Here is a 17,205-nt window from a genome sequence, read left to right on the forward strand (position 1 = left end):
TTGCTTTCACCTGCCTGGCTCAGGCTCAAACACACATGCATACACCCACTCACCCACACATACAAACACACACACTCTTAGGTCACTTTTGGGGACATAACATTTCCTGGAGACTTACCCTAACCCTAACCGTACCCACTATTTGCCTTAGCCTAACCCTTACACTAACCTTAACCTTAACCTTAACCACCCACCCAAAAACCCCCGTTTTACCAATTGGGGACATGGCTTTTGGCCCCAATTGCATAGGCTGTCCCCAATCAACTGGTCTTAAGTCTGGTGCCCCCCCCCCCCCCCCCACACACACACACACACAGACAGCAGATTCAGTTTGTGAGCGAGTGACAGAAGGGTGTTCACAAGTTCTCTCAGGCTCTCGCAGCAGTTGCAAGTTTGTTTGGCTGGCTGTATAAACAAATCCCAACTCATCACCACAAAAACAGGTAGAAAGCGCACAGCCAGCTTGTAATGGATATTATGGTGATTGCAGAGCTCTGATGAGGCACTCTGCCTTCTATTAAAAGTGCTGTGCTTGAAGCATATTTCACTCTCGCCCCTCAAATGCTGCAGGGTGATGACTAAAAGAGGCACATTCAGTCATCCTCCCTCCACACCCTCTCCAACATACACACATACTTGTGCACATGGGTACACTCAAACACATTGAAAGTGAGCTGAAGGCTATACTTGCATGTCTCCTGACGTTGTGGATGGGAGGTTGGGATGTAAAGAGGAGTGGGTTAATAAAGCATGCTTCATTTGCTGATGAAGTCTTGATGCAGAAGTGGGCAGTCTTGCTTTAAGACATGTGATCTGACTCTCTCTCAGCTCTCTCTCTCTTTCCAGCTGGGCTACATTGTAATACACACACACACGCACGCTCACTCACACACTCGCTCTGCCTCTCTGACACAGACTCTCTACTTAGTGCGTTGGAGAGAGGACTGAGGCTCACACTATCAGCACAGCTTCTCAATGGGGGGACGCAGCCAAGAGCAGACAGAGCAGTCATTCCACTGGAGCCTTCCGCTGCACGCGTGAGAAGGAGACGACAAGTGAGGGGGGTAAATTAGCTCCCTGTCAACACAACATAGGAGTTCTACTGACGGAGAAGAGACAGAGACTGAAGCAAGGAGAGGAAAAGAGATCTGCATGTATGTGGCTGATACAGCAGTGACATGATCAGCCTCCCAGTCCTCAAATCCTGGCCAGTTTGTGACACAGACCCCTGGGTGTTTTGCTCTTGGTGACTATTTCTGTTGCAAAGGATTTCAAAGGAACTGAGCAGCGGGGGTCCAGAGAAGGAAATATTGAGGAGAAGAACAGAATTTTATCCCCTTTTGTGCGGTGACCGGCAAGTCTAGTGCTGGAATTTCATGTGGGAATCCCTTGCTTCAAAGTATGGATGGATTTAAGACAGAAGAGTGAGTCTGCTGGGCAGACAGGCAGTGATTCTTACTGAGCTTCTTTCCTCCTGAACACATTGCTCAGGTAAGGGTGTGGGACTTTCGAGGAACACCTCTGGTGTTTGGGGATGGGATGGGTGGGGTGGGAGCTGATTTTACTAGGACAATTATATCTTTGGGATATATTTCCCACAAAAGATTGCTTGTAGAAGAATGTGTTTGAGTTGAGTAAAAAGGGACATGACTGGGATACTGTATACATGAGGTAAAAATATGGAAAACTGAAAACATCTTGTGTATCATGATACAATATTTGACCAATATATTATATAACTTTCAAGCATGTTTAAATGGGGCAAATAGGTTACATTCATCTTTTTAAATACCACAACTTGCGTATTATTAGTGAACTGCATTTAATTAAATGCAGTGTTAAGACATCACGATCATCCTGAATCAACCAGACAGGAACGCTCTTGAGACTCACTGCTTAAGTTGTCTCCACATGTGAAGAAGATAACCAGGCTGCAAGAAACAAAAAACGAGAGTAATTTTGCTAAATCAATGTTGCACGCAGGACCATCGGTGGGTTGTGCGCCTGCAGGTTTGTCTGTTTGTCTGTTTCTACTCCTCGACCGCCTTTACTGTATCACGCTGGACTTACCAATTAGTACGCACTGAAGAGCTGTCCTCTCGCTTACGAGAAACCACATAACTGAGAGTAAACCGCTTTTCAAATGGCTTCCTTTTCCCGTGTGGAAAATAAGAAGGAGAAAAGCTCTTTTGCGCTGAGAAAATGAGGCACATACTGTCAAGAGTTTGGTTCTGTTTTCTTGAAAACTGGTTTCTTTTTCCTCCTCGAAGTTCCTTTAAAATGATGCTCGACCCGTGTATGTGCGTTTTATTCAAACTCTGCTGCGAGTTTTCACCTCTGGTAAAACGCTGCTGGTAAGAATCACATTTTATTTTCGGAAAGACTGCCTTCCGATAACCGGGAGGAACTCTCTATGCAATATGCAGTTAACTGTGAAAGCGTAACGACTCTCTTGAATATGAAGCCAGTTTAGCAAAGAGAAAACACTGAGTGGTTAAAAAAGAAGAGGGAAACATACCCATGGGACCAGTTTACATTTCCACAAAACCGCGGATTATGGTGGATTTAGAGCAGGGGTGGGGATTTACAATTTCTCTTAATAATTATATGCTTAATTTTCGCTGAATATTAAGCAGTGTCAATGTCACAGAGGGCACAGACACGGGAAACATTTAGTAACCTAATGGTTATAATCTCAGATGCAGATCAAAACATAACGGTGGTCTAGTTTGACCAAACAAACAAGCAAGTAGTGGCTTTGCTTTGTGGAAATAACTTATTGGATCAGGCCTGCTTTCATGGCACTTTTTTATTTATTTATTTATTTTTTTTACAGACATTTATTCCTATATACAGGCTTTTTATTCAGATGTGAAATTCACTGGTTTGAAGATCATCTTGAAGAGACTCCCTGGGGCTCGTAGTCTGGTTTATATTCTCTTGTGTATGATGCTGTAGAATTAAACATTAAAGGAGTACTAGACTGTAACATTAGAGCATCAGATTCACACAGTCACCACCTCCACCACCACCTTTGTGTGAAAAACACAAATAGATCAAGGTATCAGTTCAAGGTTTGTTAATTTTTCCAAACAGCTGTTGACAGTCCCACTGAGTAGGATGTAGGTGGGTGTACAGTTATAAAAGTCTGAGGCAGGGAGCCTAAATACACCACAGTTGAGTTTAGAGGAGGTGGGGTGATGCTTTTAAATTTCCCACTGCGGGGTCTTGAATGGAGAGAAGCGCTAATAACACCTGGAGAGGAGGAGAGTCTCATTATTCAATGAGGGCTAAGGCGTGCCTCCATATGCTGGCCCTCACCAGCCATTAAGCAGTCGCTGAACAAATCTGTGAGTATGTGCTTAGAAATGTCATCTTTTGTACACTTTTGGATATTCAGGGCTCCATCGTTGCTGCTGCTTTTAATTGAACTGTAATTTTCAAACAGATGACACAGATCATCATGAAATTATTATGGCCAAACAAAGGGATCAGGTAATATTCCTGCTACCGCTTCACAGTGTTTCAACTATTATATTTGTGTGGTACAAGTCCATTTAGACTACAGCAGGTTTGGACAAGACAGATATTGACTATCTTAACTTTATGTTTGTGTGATTCCTTAAAGCCTCTGTCTCCTGTTTTTCTTTTTACTCCTAGTGTTATGATAAGAAAATACCCATGTGCAAACTTCTAAATAAATCATCACTAGTAGATGTGTTGGTCCAAATATTTTTAGTTGAACGTATCAGAAGACATGTCTGCACACATGTTTCTTTTGTTTGGCTTTACTCAGTGTTTGTGTTATAAATATGTATAGTGACATGCTGTAATATAACTCTTTTCTTGTTTCTCTGTTATGTCTTTCTTACTGTGTGCTGCAGACTTGGCCTGAACATGTCCTGGTTGTTGGCCATGTGGATTAGCCTTGGCTTCCTGCTGTTGTGCCAGGCCACACTCTATCAGACCCTCCAGCAGCACCATGTGGCCCGGCCCGGCCGCACTGACATTCTCACCCTAGGTACGTGTGCCTCCTTGTCGGATTTCGGCTTCACAGCAAAGTCTTACAGTGCGAGATGTTGCCCTGTTGATGGGGTAGCAGTTGTTAGCTTTGGCTGTTTAAAAGCAACAGCAAGAGACTGCTGCAGTATGTCAGAATGATTTGCCACGGTACTGTACTGTAACATGATGATTCACCATGCTTGCAGTCATACAGGATAAGCGAAGAGGAAGACGACTAATTGTGCTTCTAATTGCATGTTACATCCTTAGATTTAGTCAGACTCAAATCTATATATCTGTATACATTTTGTGCTATTTATGGAAGGAATATGGTTGCTTGACTTTAAAGCTGAGCTGCACGCTTCTGTTCAAATCTGAACATGGAAGTCCAGTTAGACAAAGAGCATCTTACACTGTGAGTTAGCTGGTAGGGAGATGATTTCTATGTGGGGTGAGAAATTCTTGACTACTGCACCCTGAATCTTGCTGGCAGACTGTTACGAGCAGGACAAGCTGTAGGCAAAAATCCCTATTACTGTGCTGGGTAGCCAAGGGAGCTTTGATCACTGTGGCTTAGATGGAAATGACAATTATGTTTCCCTCTTTTGCACTGGAAACGTTTGGCAATTAAGCCCGACGCCTTCTGCACCGTAGGGGCAAAAGGGGAGGGTAGACGCTGAGGCGGATATAATTCTCTGATTATGAAAAAGCTTACCACCATTGCTTATGGTGTATGAGGGAGTGTTACAGGGAAGGCAAAGGTTTTTTTAGAGCAAAGCGAAGGCTTTCTTTAAGCTTCTAACAATGAGTATGACTCCCATGCTGAACCCTCACACAGAGTGGGGCTCTCTCCGGAAGCCAAGCGGCTGTTAAACATTGATGCTATCTTCTGCTTGGTTCCCTCAGTGTGTTGCATTGCCAAGCAAAAAGACAGTAATTGAGGCACAGCAAAAGAAAAAAAAAATCTAGCATTGAATTCTCCATGCTTGTGTTGAATACTGGTGATTTTAAGCAGCATGTTGGAGAATTGGCTTACTTTTGCTGTGGAACAGCTGACACATGAAAATCCCAACTATGATAGATAGAAAGTTCTCAAAGTATCCCGGTGCCGTTAATTGGAACAAGAGGGTGAGGGATGAGCGACAGAGAGCTCTGAATGAATTTTTAAAGGCTGGCTTCCAGTTTTTCTGTTTTTTTTTTTGACTGGTTGGCAAGTCGAGCTTGGTGCCAAAGATGTACAAGGAAGTGCAAGGCTCAGTAAGTGTCTTTTGAATAATGCAGAGGTCCCAAAGGGGGAGAAGGGAAGAAAATAAGATCCCCCCCCCCGCCCTGCTACAGCCACCACCCCTGTTGTAGATCTAGAAGAGTCATCCAGGATGGATGAGGATGGTTATGGCTGAGAGTTCTCTGGAAGGTTTTCTGTCAGACAGATCAACTCACACTCTAACTGCATACAAAACTAAGGAGGGTACGGACATGTACATGCTCACACATTTACACACCATTTTCTCACTGAGGCCATTATGGTTGTGGCATTTTCTTGGGTCCTCTGGTGATACTGGAGCTGTGTTCAGGACACATCAGGTTTGAGAGGAGGCAAGCTGTGCAGATGAACAATAACCACACACTCTGTTGATTTGATCTTTTTAAGTCTCAGATTTTATTTACATTTTTAGACTGAGCCACTACATTATGAATAACGTCACCAGGAGGTAATCAAAATAAATACGTTTTACAGTATCCCTGCATTCACACTGAGACCAAAAGTCTGTTGTAGTGGGGTTTTTTTTTATTACATGTGTTCTCCAGAAAAAAAGTACTTTCCAGAAAAGTTTTAAAATCACCAAACTGTGATGGACGACGGCCATAATTGGTGCTGACAATCATAATCTCGGGATATGTTATGATATTTTACTATCCTAATCAGCAGGCTTCGAAGGGATAATGGTCTATCACAACTGGGCGCTCAGAGAGAAAACATTTCTGTCTGATTTTTTTTTCTGCTGCTGGGCAACTGTACAATTTACTGTATATCATGTTAAGAGGATTAAGCTGACATCAATCTTACTCAGCCGTGGAGTGGCGTTAACCGATCTAACCAGAACTGCTCTCTCAGAATTGAAATGCTATGATGAATATTTGAATTAGAATTGATTTTATAATTTAAGAAGCTCTCTGGTTTCATTGAGGCCAGAACCCTCAGATATAAATAGATATGGCTATGTAGGAAGTGGCAAAAAAAAGAGATGTTTTGCCTCGAAAAATCCATTGACTTTCATGCTACGCTGTTTTCCGTAATCAAATAATGTTTCTCTGTTTCAAAAAGATGATGAAAGGATGTGTGATATACTGTCTGCCACACCGTAAATTAAGTTGTAAAATGTTTTCAAGGAAGCTTGTGAAATACAGGATTCAAAATGTCTTTTATGCTGATAAATAGCTTAATGGAAAGTGTTTTGTCTCAGACTCATACTCACACTGAGATTATTGAATAATTATCCTTAAAAATAAGATAGGTGGAGCATCTTTCCTATAAATTGTAGCATGCTATGCTACTGTATTGTCTTTTGGACAGTCATAAGCTAAGTCTTGAAGTGAAATAGAGGGTTGGTATTTTGTAAGAAACAGTGTCTTGAAATAAATTTTTGTGGATGTTGGCATGCAGCCCGGCCAACTGTCTGAGAGACTGAATGGTACAAAAACTCAAGAACCATCCCACATAGACAAAGACAAACAGACAAGGGTCTGTGTGGGTATCTGAGGACGGGAAGTGAAGGTCATGTTGAGCTAGGTACAAATGTAATCCTCCATCCTGTTGAAGCATCTAACAATGTTTGAGAAATCAGCTTATCTGCCTCCTGGAACGGTGAGCTGACAGTGCATACCAAAAAAAAAAAAAAAAAAAAAAAAAAGTGACTGAGGAGATAAAGTTTCTAGATCGTATTTAGTTATTTTTTTCAAATGTTTCCATGACAAATCGGCATAGTCACTGCTGAGGCGGAGATTGTAACGAGTTGCCTGACTGCTTCGTCACCTGCTCAGGAAGCGATGCTGCTCTCTTTCCCATGAGCCTCCGCTTCACACCGCTTCCCTTGCGTCCTACTCGTGCAGCTGAAGATTGATGGCGGCCTGATTCTGGGCAGCCAATTCTGGTCTCTCAAGAAATAATCCACTACATTGACAGATGAGCTGAATGTGACATGACACACACAAGCCCGGCTCTGCACTCTCCCCACCTGCCAACACAGCGAGCAGAAGTGCTCACTGCCAAGACTGCCGCTGCACAAACCAGGCCACTCTTGACAGCACACAGTATTGGACTCCATCAAAAGTCAGTAAAAGTGTAACCAATTTACATTGTCAGTGCTTTGCTGCCACAACTTATTGCAGATTTGATGTCTTTTAATGAAAACTAAAATGAAAATGCTCCCTAATGTTTTGTCTGCAGTGTTATATAGTATTCTCATTAAGTTACGCTTAGCAGGGACTGTATTTACCTTTGTTCAGCTGAAGAATGCATACAGTACCATGTTCATAATGTATCAGTACCCAGAGGGGCAGTCTGAATATAACAACACTTTAGCTGGTGCTTTATTTTATTATGACTCTGACAGGGCAGTTTAAGAGAGTCTCAGATCTAACAGAAGGGCATGATTCCTGTTCCAGGTGCAGCTGTAAAACTAACTCTACTAGCCTGTTACGCTTTAATGGCAGTTTGTTGCTGATGTTATGTTTTACCATTGTTTTTGTCTGCCATGATTAAAAGACAGTACATTGTATACTATATGTGCACTATTACAGAACTGTACACGTATTATGAAACCTCTTAATATGTAAGTGGTGGCTTATGATATAGACTATAACACAGTGGTACTGCTGTTATGTTTTTATCCATTGATTCGAAATGGCTGGTAAAGTCTAATAAGAGATGATTGGAAGGCATTTTAATGAGCTCATTGTGCAATGTGCCATAATGCTCCCTCAGTCTAGAGCATTATCTGAGGTGGAAAAAAACATGTAATTACTTTGATTAGCTAAGACGCATGATATGGTCAAACAAGAGCAACAGCGATCATAAGCGAGCGTGTGTTTGATAAATTAAGGAATGAAACTTCAGCTTTAAGAACACAAAATAAGAACACAAAAAGAACTGTCAAAATACTGTAGTGCTGAACTTAAGCTTGATGTATCTATTAAAGCTCCAATTTTTATCTTTAGAGCTAAGGTTTGGGTTTTTCTGAGTAGAGGAAAATCTGACAAGATACAGGGTGCTAAAATAAACCTTGAACTTGATTTAGGATTGCTGTCTTTTGGCAAATGAGGACGGGATAGAAGTCTGGAAGCCATACATACACACAGCATGAATTGATTTTTTTTTTTCTTTCTTTCCATCGCTGAGCGGATGGCTGCTTCAGAAGATTGATGATTTTTCTGGCAGTGTTTGAGAATGTTAAGAAATTAGCTTCACGGGCTCCCAAACTGCATGCACACACCGTTTTCAACTTGGAACTCATTTCCATAGTTCTCAGTCTCCTCATTACAATAAGCGTTAGCGGCAGAAGTGAACGTGTACTTTTTTTTTTTTTTTTTTTACGTAGTCATCCCCAAATTAGTAATCATGCTGCTTCCCTTCTTTTGTAGCGATGTATGAGTGTTTATGAAAGGCAGATCCATCCATCCTACCCACAGGAACATCTCTCCATATAGGCTCTCTGTGCTTTTGTTTTGCCATTAAATCTTCTTTATTTACATCCCCCATTAAACTGAGGGGACTAATTAGTGTGAGAATTGATTGCAAAAACAAAATTCAATCAAATTTCAGTCACTTGAATGGATGGCGCCTTAATCATATTTTTGTTAAGTGGATGAAAAATAATTGTTTGATCCATCTGTCAGGGTTTGCTCAAGTGGAAAAACATCAACTTATAAGCTATATGCACATGTACACACAAACACACATCAGAACCACTAGTGTCCAAGATATTGAAATAACCTTCTCTGAGTTTGCAGTGGGCATGTTTTTTATTCCATTTTTATTCTTATTCACTTGTGTATGTGTTTGTGTATCATGTCTTTAAGAACTAAATTAAACTATACGGTGATAAAAATCACACATTTTATATGACACAAATTTAATTAGAAACATACATTTTCTGAACGTGGCATCTACAAATCCTGCCTTGAGCCAGCAGAGAAACTCAAATCTGATAATCTACCTCGCATAGATTATAATTGCTTTGAAAACTCTGGGTTTAGGTAGAGAGCTCATCAGTGCTGTGTGATCTCTCACTCTCCGTCGCACAGCATGCCCTTCGAGGTAATGAAAGCAACCTTTCTAAAAACTGGGCAATAACTGCCTGATCATTCAGGTGCCGAGCAGCACTCACTCCGCGGCTGGCCTCTTCTCCCAGCCCTCCATCCTCTTGTCCCTGCTCCCCTCCCCTTCTCCTCCTCCCTCCCTCCATCTCCTCGTCTCTATTGGCCCCTCAGACGATTTGTCATGGATCAGATGAGACAATTTGTCATGGATTAGTGCACTTAAATGTCTGTGTGATAGTGGAAGCAGTCACTGGAAAAGCTTAGGAATCCTATTACACTGCGTTTTATGGCCGACGAGAGGGGAGGGAGGAGTGGAGGTTGAATTGGCACTTTCTATGGCCTGTGTACCATTTCTTTACTTTTTCCTCCACACATAATCAGATATTCACTTAGAGGTGAGCTCCGCTGATGTGTCTGAACTGGGACCAAAAGTTATATATTCTTTTTAGATTCATCACTTCATGCTGCATAAGTTTAATTAGGTTGTTGTCTGCCTTTGCCCACCCCCCACCTACTAATTTTACCATCTCAGTGACACATTTGAAGCCAAATATGAACAGTCTGTATTTTGAGTGCCACTTGCATCAACAAGTGAGTCAGACAGCGGGAAATTATCTACATTTCCCTCACTGTCTCATAGTCTTTCTTGGAAAACATATTCTGATTCACCTGTTGCAATATTGCTGTGTCATTAGTATTCATTTACTCAGCGGTGTTTCTCATCTCAAGCCTTTTGCTGCTTGTACTCTGGTGCATTTTCTCCCTCTCTGAGTGAGATTAGATGGTAGTAGATTAGACACTTTTCTGCTCTGATGTCAGATAATTGTGTCAGACAGGGTGCACAGGTGCTATTTAACACAGGTGGCCCATTCCCTAAACAATTTCTCATGAAGAGCATGAAATATGAAAACATACACACAGAGAAAAGTGTGTTCAAACAACCCAACAGTCGCGCAATACCATGAGATACACGCCTGTGTCACAGTTATTATTTTTTCAGCTGTCTATTTTAAATAGTCCTCTGTGTATTCTTTTTTTGTCTGCCAGATTTTTATTTATTTCAGCCCCTTGCAGCACATCTATTTTATTTACACTAAACAGAGAAGTGGAAAGTTACTGTGTCATAGATCATTACCATCTTTATTCATACAATATCTTATGCAGCTTCTCCATCACCTCTAGGCCCCTCGAGCCCTTTAGTATCATCTTGGTGAAGTGAAATAGCTTGCTTATGTTAATGGAGCAAAGAGACACACTGCCAGGTAATTGTGATGCAGCAGAGCTACTTCATGGCATCATTTAAAACCACTGCAGGGGACAAATGTTGTTCATTGAGTGTTTTGTTTGCAGAGGACTCACTTTACCCCAGCAACTCATTTACCCGATGGCAGTCAAATTAGGTTTCCTTTACCATATTACTAATTTACTTCTAAATCTTTTCACTTTTTTGCAATCACTTGAGTGGATTATATGAAACCTAAAATATTTTTAGCATGGATTTTTAGTCACAGTTCTGCAAATATGAACAGACAGCCAACAGAATCAAAACAAAACTTGCATGTTGACTTCCATTGTCTTTGCCATATTGCTGGTTCTTTCAGTGTAAAAATAGCAAGTAGAATATTTACCCATGTGGCCCTCTTCTCTGACTTCACTTCTGGCATGTTGAAATAGACACCGATATCATTGATTTTGAATTCCAGTTTGCCTCTGGTTTGAATTAATCACTTGTTTGTTTATTGACATTTTAGCCTCTAAAATATTTACAAATTATAAATGTTATATTTCTACTTTAAATTTCAAGTCTTTGTTGCCTGATATCATGTTACCCTTCCAAATGTATACTCACCTCACTTACACTCACAAAATGTATGATAACTACTTCATCTTTGCAGCATCTGTGTATCAGAATATCAGAATTGTTTTCACATTCGTAAAAACATGATTTTGAGAATGAGTTTGAGATGCATATATTCAATTTGTTGCCAAGGTGACTTCTCAGTTTGGCCCAGTGAATCATTCATTCAGGCCCTGACAGGGGACAAAAGTGGATTATGGGGTTTGGAATTATGGAAACAGAAATCCTTTTGCTTGAATATGTCCCCACTTGTCAAATGAATGATTGAACGTCTGTCTAAATTTTCCACCCAGGGTGCTCTGTCAGCATTAGCTGAGGTCTATTTGTCTTGTCTGATGTGTCTGAATCAGTCTATGCGGGTGCTGCGCCGATGCAGCACCATATTGTCTTATCACAGTCTTATCTGACAGCAGATGTTCTAATAATGGAAGTTCGGTTGAGATGTCACAGTTAAATGTTTATCACAGCTGTAAAAAATAAGCCACCAGAGATGGACACAGCCAAATATCTCTATAAATAGACAGGATATCTTATTTTAATCTTTTTCATACTATTGTGTATCCTGTATGAAATATGCCAGTCATTTGTACTGTACACAGTGAGAATGGTGACAGACTGTTGAAAATGTAGGGGGCAATTAGTATCCGCTGGCCCTGCAATGTATCTTCATTTGCCACAGTATCTCCAGCACATGTCAGGTTCACTGAACATGGCTCAATGCCCTCATACCTTCCCGTTCTGTGCGTGTTGGCCAGGAGAGAGAGAGAATGAAGGATGGGGTGGCACCTGAATGTGTCTGTCTGTAGCCTAATGACCCAGAGGAGCTTTCTCTCTCTCACACTGTCTCTCTCCTCACTTTCATGCTCTTTGTCTTTGTCATTCTCTGGACAACTCATCTGCCTCTTAGGTCTCGTCTGATCTCAATCCTGTTGTTTTACCCACAAACTTCTCTATACATCAGTTTCCTCTGTGCCTCACTCCCTCAAAAAAATACATGTTTAACTTTAATTATCTTGGGAGCTAAGCAATGTTGGCAGTGTGTATTTGCAAGGAAATATTATTTAGGCAGCCAGGCAGGCTATGTAGGATTTTCTCTTCCTCATCTCACATCCCAGAGGTTTTAAGTGGTACGAGCTATCAAGCTTTTCCAGCAAAAACACCTTTTGACCTGCTTTCTGTAAGTTTTGAGTTGAGTTTAAATGAGGATTAATACCTGCTCTAAGGAACTCGTTCAACCTTTTCCCCAAAGGTATCAACGAAAGTGTGAGGATGGCATACATGTGTATAAAATAAGAGTGTTATTGGAACTGAGCTGATAGAACTGAATACCTTTCCACATGCTGACTTTGATCATAACATCTCTTCCCCATCCTTGTGGATTTCCACTGTCTCCAAGGCATAAACTGCAAGGCACACATGCATGCTAAATAAAGAGTACCAGAACTGTACTGACATACAACTGGATTGCTCACCTCATCTCTTATAAAAAATTTTTTTCTGTCCTAATGGAATCCACATCAAGGCCCATGATATTAAGATCCTTCGTGAAAGACAAACAAAAACAGGAGTTACGAATGTAACAAAGGTTCTATGAATTCTGGATGACTGCCAGAGATGGTATGTAATACCTTGACATGCATCATGTACATGCGAAGGAGGTCAAGACATAATACCAACAAAGTCACATGTGTGACCTGGGTGATGCAAGCAACCTGATAAAGGGGCCTAGCAATCAGCAGTCGTTTCCAACAGAATCTTCTCGTCCAGACTCTGAGTGACAATGAACTCTAGTGGCCATGCAGAATTCATAGAACCTTAGTTACATTCGTAACTCTCATTCATATCATTCTTCCTGACTGCTAGAGACGGTATGTAATGCGTGGATGACCCATACCAGCAAGCAGGCAAATGCACAGGAAGAAGCCCGAGTAGCTGCAGCACAGATGTCACTTAGTTGAACACCCCTCAAGGCAGCCCAAGAAGTTGAGACACTCCTGTTTGAATGACATTTCAATGAGGGGGACCTGGAGGCCCCTAAGCCTGTATGTTTGTGATATGGTATCAACAACCAAGTTTGAGAGTCTCTGTATAGACAAGGCACAACCTTTCCTGTGTCCTCCATAACAAACAAATAGCACATCAGACTTACGGAACCCAGCCGACACATCTGTCTCACAGCCTGAATAGAACTGAATAGGCTAACATTAGGATGCCGTTCTTCTGCCCCTGGTTGCGGGGCAAAAACTGCCAAATTGATAGGCTGCTTGATGTGAAAAGCTGAAAGCCACATGGTAACCCCAGACCCATCAGAATTCCAACACAAACAGTCCCTGGCAATGGACAGGACATGAAGCTCACCAACTCGCTTTGCAGATGCAGCAGCAAGGAGAAAGGCAGTCTTACCAGACAGTCATCCGGGGTCAGTCTGGCACCAACTGGAAAAGGGTTTCCACCTGTTGGCATACAGTGCCCTAGTTGAGGATGCACAAGCATTAAGTATGGTCTGGACCACAGCCTGATTGCAAGAACTCAGTAGCGAGCCTGGCCCTTCAGGGTCCAAACATGCACCTGAAGGCGATCCAGGTGAGGTTGCCTATTGCGCTCCCTCAACTGTGACAGAAGATCCTGTTTCAGTGGCAGAGGCCAAGGTACTCCCTTGAGAAGCCAACAGATCACCGGAAACCATATCCTTCTTTGGAACAAGAAAATAAGTTGAGTTGAACCCTCTCAATTGAATTGAACTTTCTACATATTCGATGGCACCTTTCCTTAGAAGCACCAAAATTTCCCACCTGAGAGCCAGAAACCTCAGAAGGTCATTGACAACAGTCATTCTGACCCCACTGAACTTTAGGGGCCGATGCCTGAACTGGATACAGTATCCCTTGGAAAGATTCGACACCCATGGATGCGAAAGATGTGGTGGGGAGAAATGGCTTGCGCCTGGACTTTGGGAGTCAAGCTCGACTCCCTTGACATTTGGGCAGCTTGGATGGTCGGTTGGTTGTGTTTGGGTACCCTATCCCTTGGTGTCCGAAAGGCAGGCTGTGGACAGACCAGTTGGAGGTGGCCCTGCTAAAAAGAGGAACGTCTGGCTCTCGAGGGACTCCGAGTGCTGGCTGCAAAGCAAAGAGTGCTGGTGTGTCTTGGTTTAGGCAAAGGCTTGACTTTGTTCACGTGTTCACTTTGTGCACCCCTCTGACAGGGGAGACTGGGCAAGCCACGCATGGCACTGGGCCAAGGTCAAAGTGGACATCAGTCTGCCATGCTCTCTGGACATGAAAGCAAACACCTGGAGTGGTGCATCACTCAGGTTCTATGTCAAGGCATCAACTCCAGCAGTCTGGAGAGTCTGCAATAGAGCTAGAACAAGGTGGGAAAAAGAGATTCCAATACGCCCCATCCAAGCTGCTACATCATAGCCCTTGGTAAGGAGGTCATCAGTGATTTTACACTGTAGGTGTGGAACGGCATCCAGTCTAAGGGCTTCATCTGGAGATACTATCAGAGAAGCAATGGAGGCATCAATGGCAGACATTTGGTCTAGACCATATTTGGCGTCATCTGCTAGAGGGAACAGCTTCCACAGGGGCAGCATCCAGATCAAGCCATGAGATGGTCAATTGGATGGCTTGCTTAACTGTGGTATGACCAGCCTCAGCATTCTTCAAGGAATCTGCTCCTGACCTGTGAGAACCTGTCACCGAGGGGAGGGGGGACTCTCCAGTTCCTCCTGTTCTCCTGCTTCCTTATCATAAAAAGATTCCCTGAGGTCACAACAGTTAATGCATTGTTGTCTTGCTGGCTAGCAAGAGAGGGTAAAGTAGCTAGGTGATCACTCTCATCATAGGCCTGGAGTGGCGGCTCTGAAACAGCATTGACAGCAGCAGCAGACGACCAGGCTGTAAATTCAAAAGAAGGGCCTTAATCTGGGCAAACTCAGAGGCCAATGAATCCTCTTTAAGAGCCAATGGTTCATCAAAATTCTGTTTCTTCTTAGTTTTGGAGGCATCATCCTGTGTGTGCCTGTGGAGCTTAGAACCTGAAGGGGGGCTGAATGCAGACATTACTGAAGGAGGTAAGCCAGCCTCAGCAATGCTACTGTCAGACCTGGCCAAAATCATGGTCCTCTCTGCTAATGGCATGCAGCTGCAATAGTGCAAGCATTATCTGTCAGTGCCTGCATTAGGTGTTCAATACCAAGACATGATGGACATCTGTCATGGCCATACTCTGGGCTGAGAGGGACCAAGCAGGAGTTGCAAACAGAGAGGATAGCCTACTTCATGACTTTCTGTCATAAACCAGCAAGGGGCGTTGCCCAAGGGATAAGATGGCCAAACAGGTGTTGGAGTGAACAAGCTTGTTCCTACCTCACACAGACAGCTCCAAGGCGAGCAGACCTCAGCATGTGTAGCACCCTATGGTTTGATAATAGCAGTAGAGCAAGACATACTCACTTACAAATCCGAAGTAAACCAGCATCTTTACTGCCGTAAGGTTAGCGACGTAGCAGTAGAGTGAGCAACGCTCAGCTACAATTCCAGTTAAACCATCACCTATAATGTTGAAAGGCTAGTGATGTAGCGGTAGAGCAAGAAACACTCAGCTACAAATCCAATTTCCGCGAGTGTCACAGGCAATCCTATTGTATGTGTGTGTGACTTGTAAGTGTGTAATGAAAAGTCTACTCAGAGCTGAGCTCTGCTCTGCTATCGTCAGGATCAAGGGCTTTAGTTTCACTCTCAACAGACGCAAAGAAGCACCGTAACAGTACGATGTTTCGCTGAAGAGAGAAATACCTCTGGCTCACTGACTGTATATTAGCTTTTAGTCTTACATTCCACCTCTTCGGCTATTTTGCTGAGTGCAAGCCTTGCCCAGAGCTTCGCTCACATCTCAACACGACTCCCTCTCTCTCATAGGTGCAATCAAAGTGCAAAGTGATTTAACCATGAATAAAATACAGAAATATTTTGTGATACATTCACTGGAGTGAGCTGCACCTCTGTCTAGCTTGGGTGCTACATTTTTTTCTTTTTTTTTTTTTTACAGAATGCATGTCAGGCAGAGAGCTGAGAAAGAGATGAAGATGGCTCTGTCTCAGCATTCATATAAGTCACAGTCACCAGTATTACTCATTCACAATCTTGGTCACTTGTATCACACTTCCACACCTTTATCTGCTGTCTGATTGGAGAATGGATATGCTCACATGCTGTTAGTACAATAAAAAATTCATATACATGACAGAGCATCACCTTAGCATGAAACATGGCTATAGCAGGAGGTGCTGCTTCTCAGAGTTTGTAGGGATGTAGAGAAGCTGTGTGCATCCTGTCAGGGTAGTCACACCAGGCTGGGCCCCTGAACAGCAGCATGTTGCTGAAGTGATGTTATTACAATTTTGGATGATTCACATGAGAGGGCAGGCAGGCAGACAGCCTTGCAGTTTTTTTTCTCAGCTCCTTTGCAAATGAGAAATGTCACCCACAGCTGCAGCTGGGGCAGGCTTGAGGGGGTACATATTCAAAGAGCTATGACTATTTGTTCCACTGTTGTAATGTAGTTGGCGGTATACACCGGAGGGCAGAGGAATAAAGGATAAGAAGAGTTGTAGAGTAATACTTAGCCAGTGAAGAATAAGGAGGGCAGAGGATGATGGAAACCTTCGAACAAGGCTCATTAGGGGCTGGAAGTATGAGTTTGACTTGGAGAATATATATTTCTGACAGGCTGCTCTCTGCCCTGACACTGTGACATCCACACTACCAAAATTTATAGAGTTGTGCGTGTGTGTGTGTGAAACTGTTTCTGTAGAACAGCATTGTGTCTTGGATTGAGATGTACAAATGGAAAAGAGATCATTTCCAGTCAAGTGCCCACTGATGTGCTATAGTGTTATCACATATTCAACCTTGACCCTTCTGTTAGATTTTACCATAGCCATTTGATAACCTGGTGTTAGATATGTGTCACACAGCTTCTAGTTCTCCAAAATACTGTCAGACATCCTTACTTTTGCT

The 17,205-nt window shown here is 42.6% G+C and overlaps 1 protein-coding gene across 3 annotated transcripts in view; it reads left to right on the forward strand.

The window, feature by feature from the left end:
* Positions 1–542: 542 nt before the first annotated feature.
* The window catches only part of LOC137181928 (chemokine-like protein TAFA-1), a 113,575-nt gene continuing 96,912 nt past the window's right edge, over positions 543–17,205 (forward strand). For all 3 annotated transcript variants that reach the window (XR_010928208.1, XR_010928209.1, XM_067588055.1), the window contains exons 1-2: positions 543–1,491; positions 3,885–4,021. Coding sequence is in view for 1 of the 3 variants with exons in the window: in XM_067588055.1 (XP_067444156.1) it covers positions 3,898–4,021 (124 nt within the window). In the remaining 2 variants the exon portion in view is untranslated. The remainder of the gene's footprint in view (positions 1,492–3,884; positions 4,022–17,205) is intronic.

This window comes from Thunnus thynnus, chromosome 4 (assembly GCF_963924715.1).
Source record: "Thunnus thynnus chromosome 4, fThuThy2.1, whole genome shotgun sequence".
In the NCBI taxonomy this organism is placed as follows: domain Eukaryota; kingdom Metazoa; phylum Chordata; class Actinopteri; order Scombriformes; family Scombridae; genus Thunnus; species Thunnus thynnus.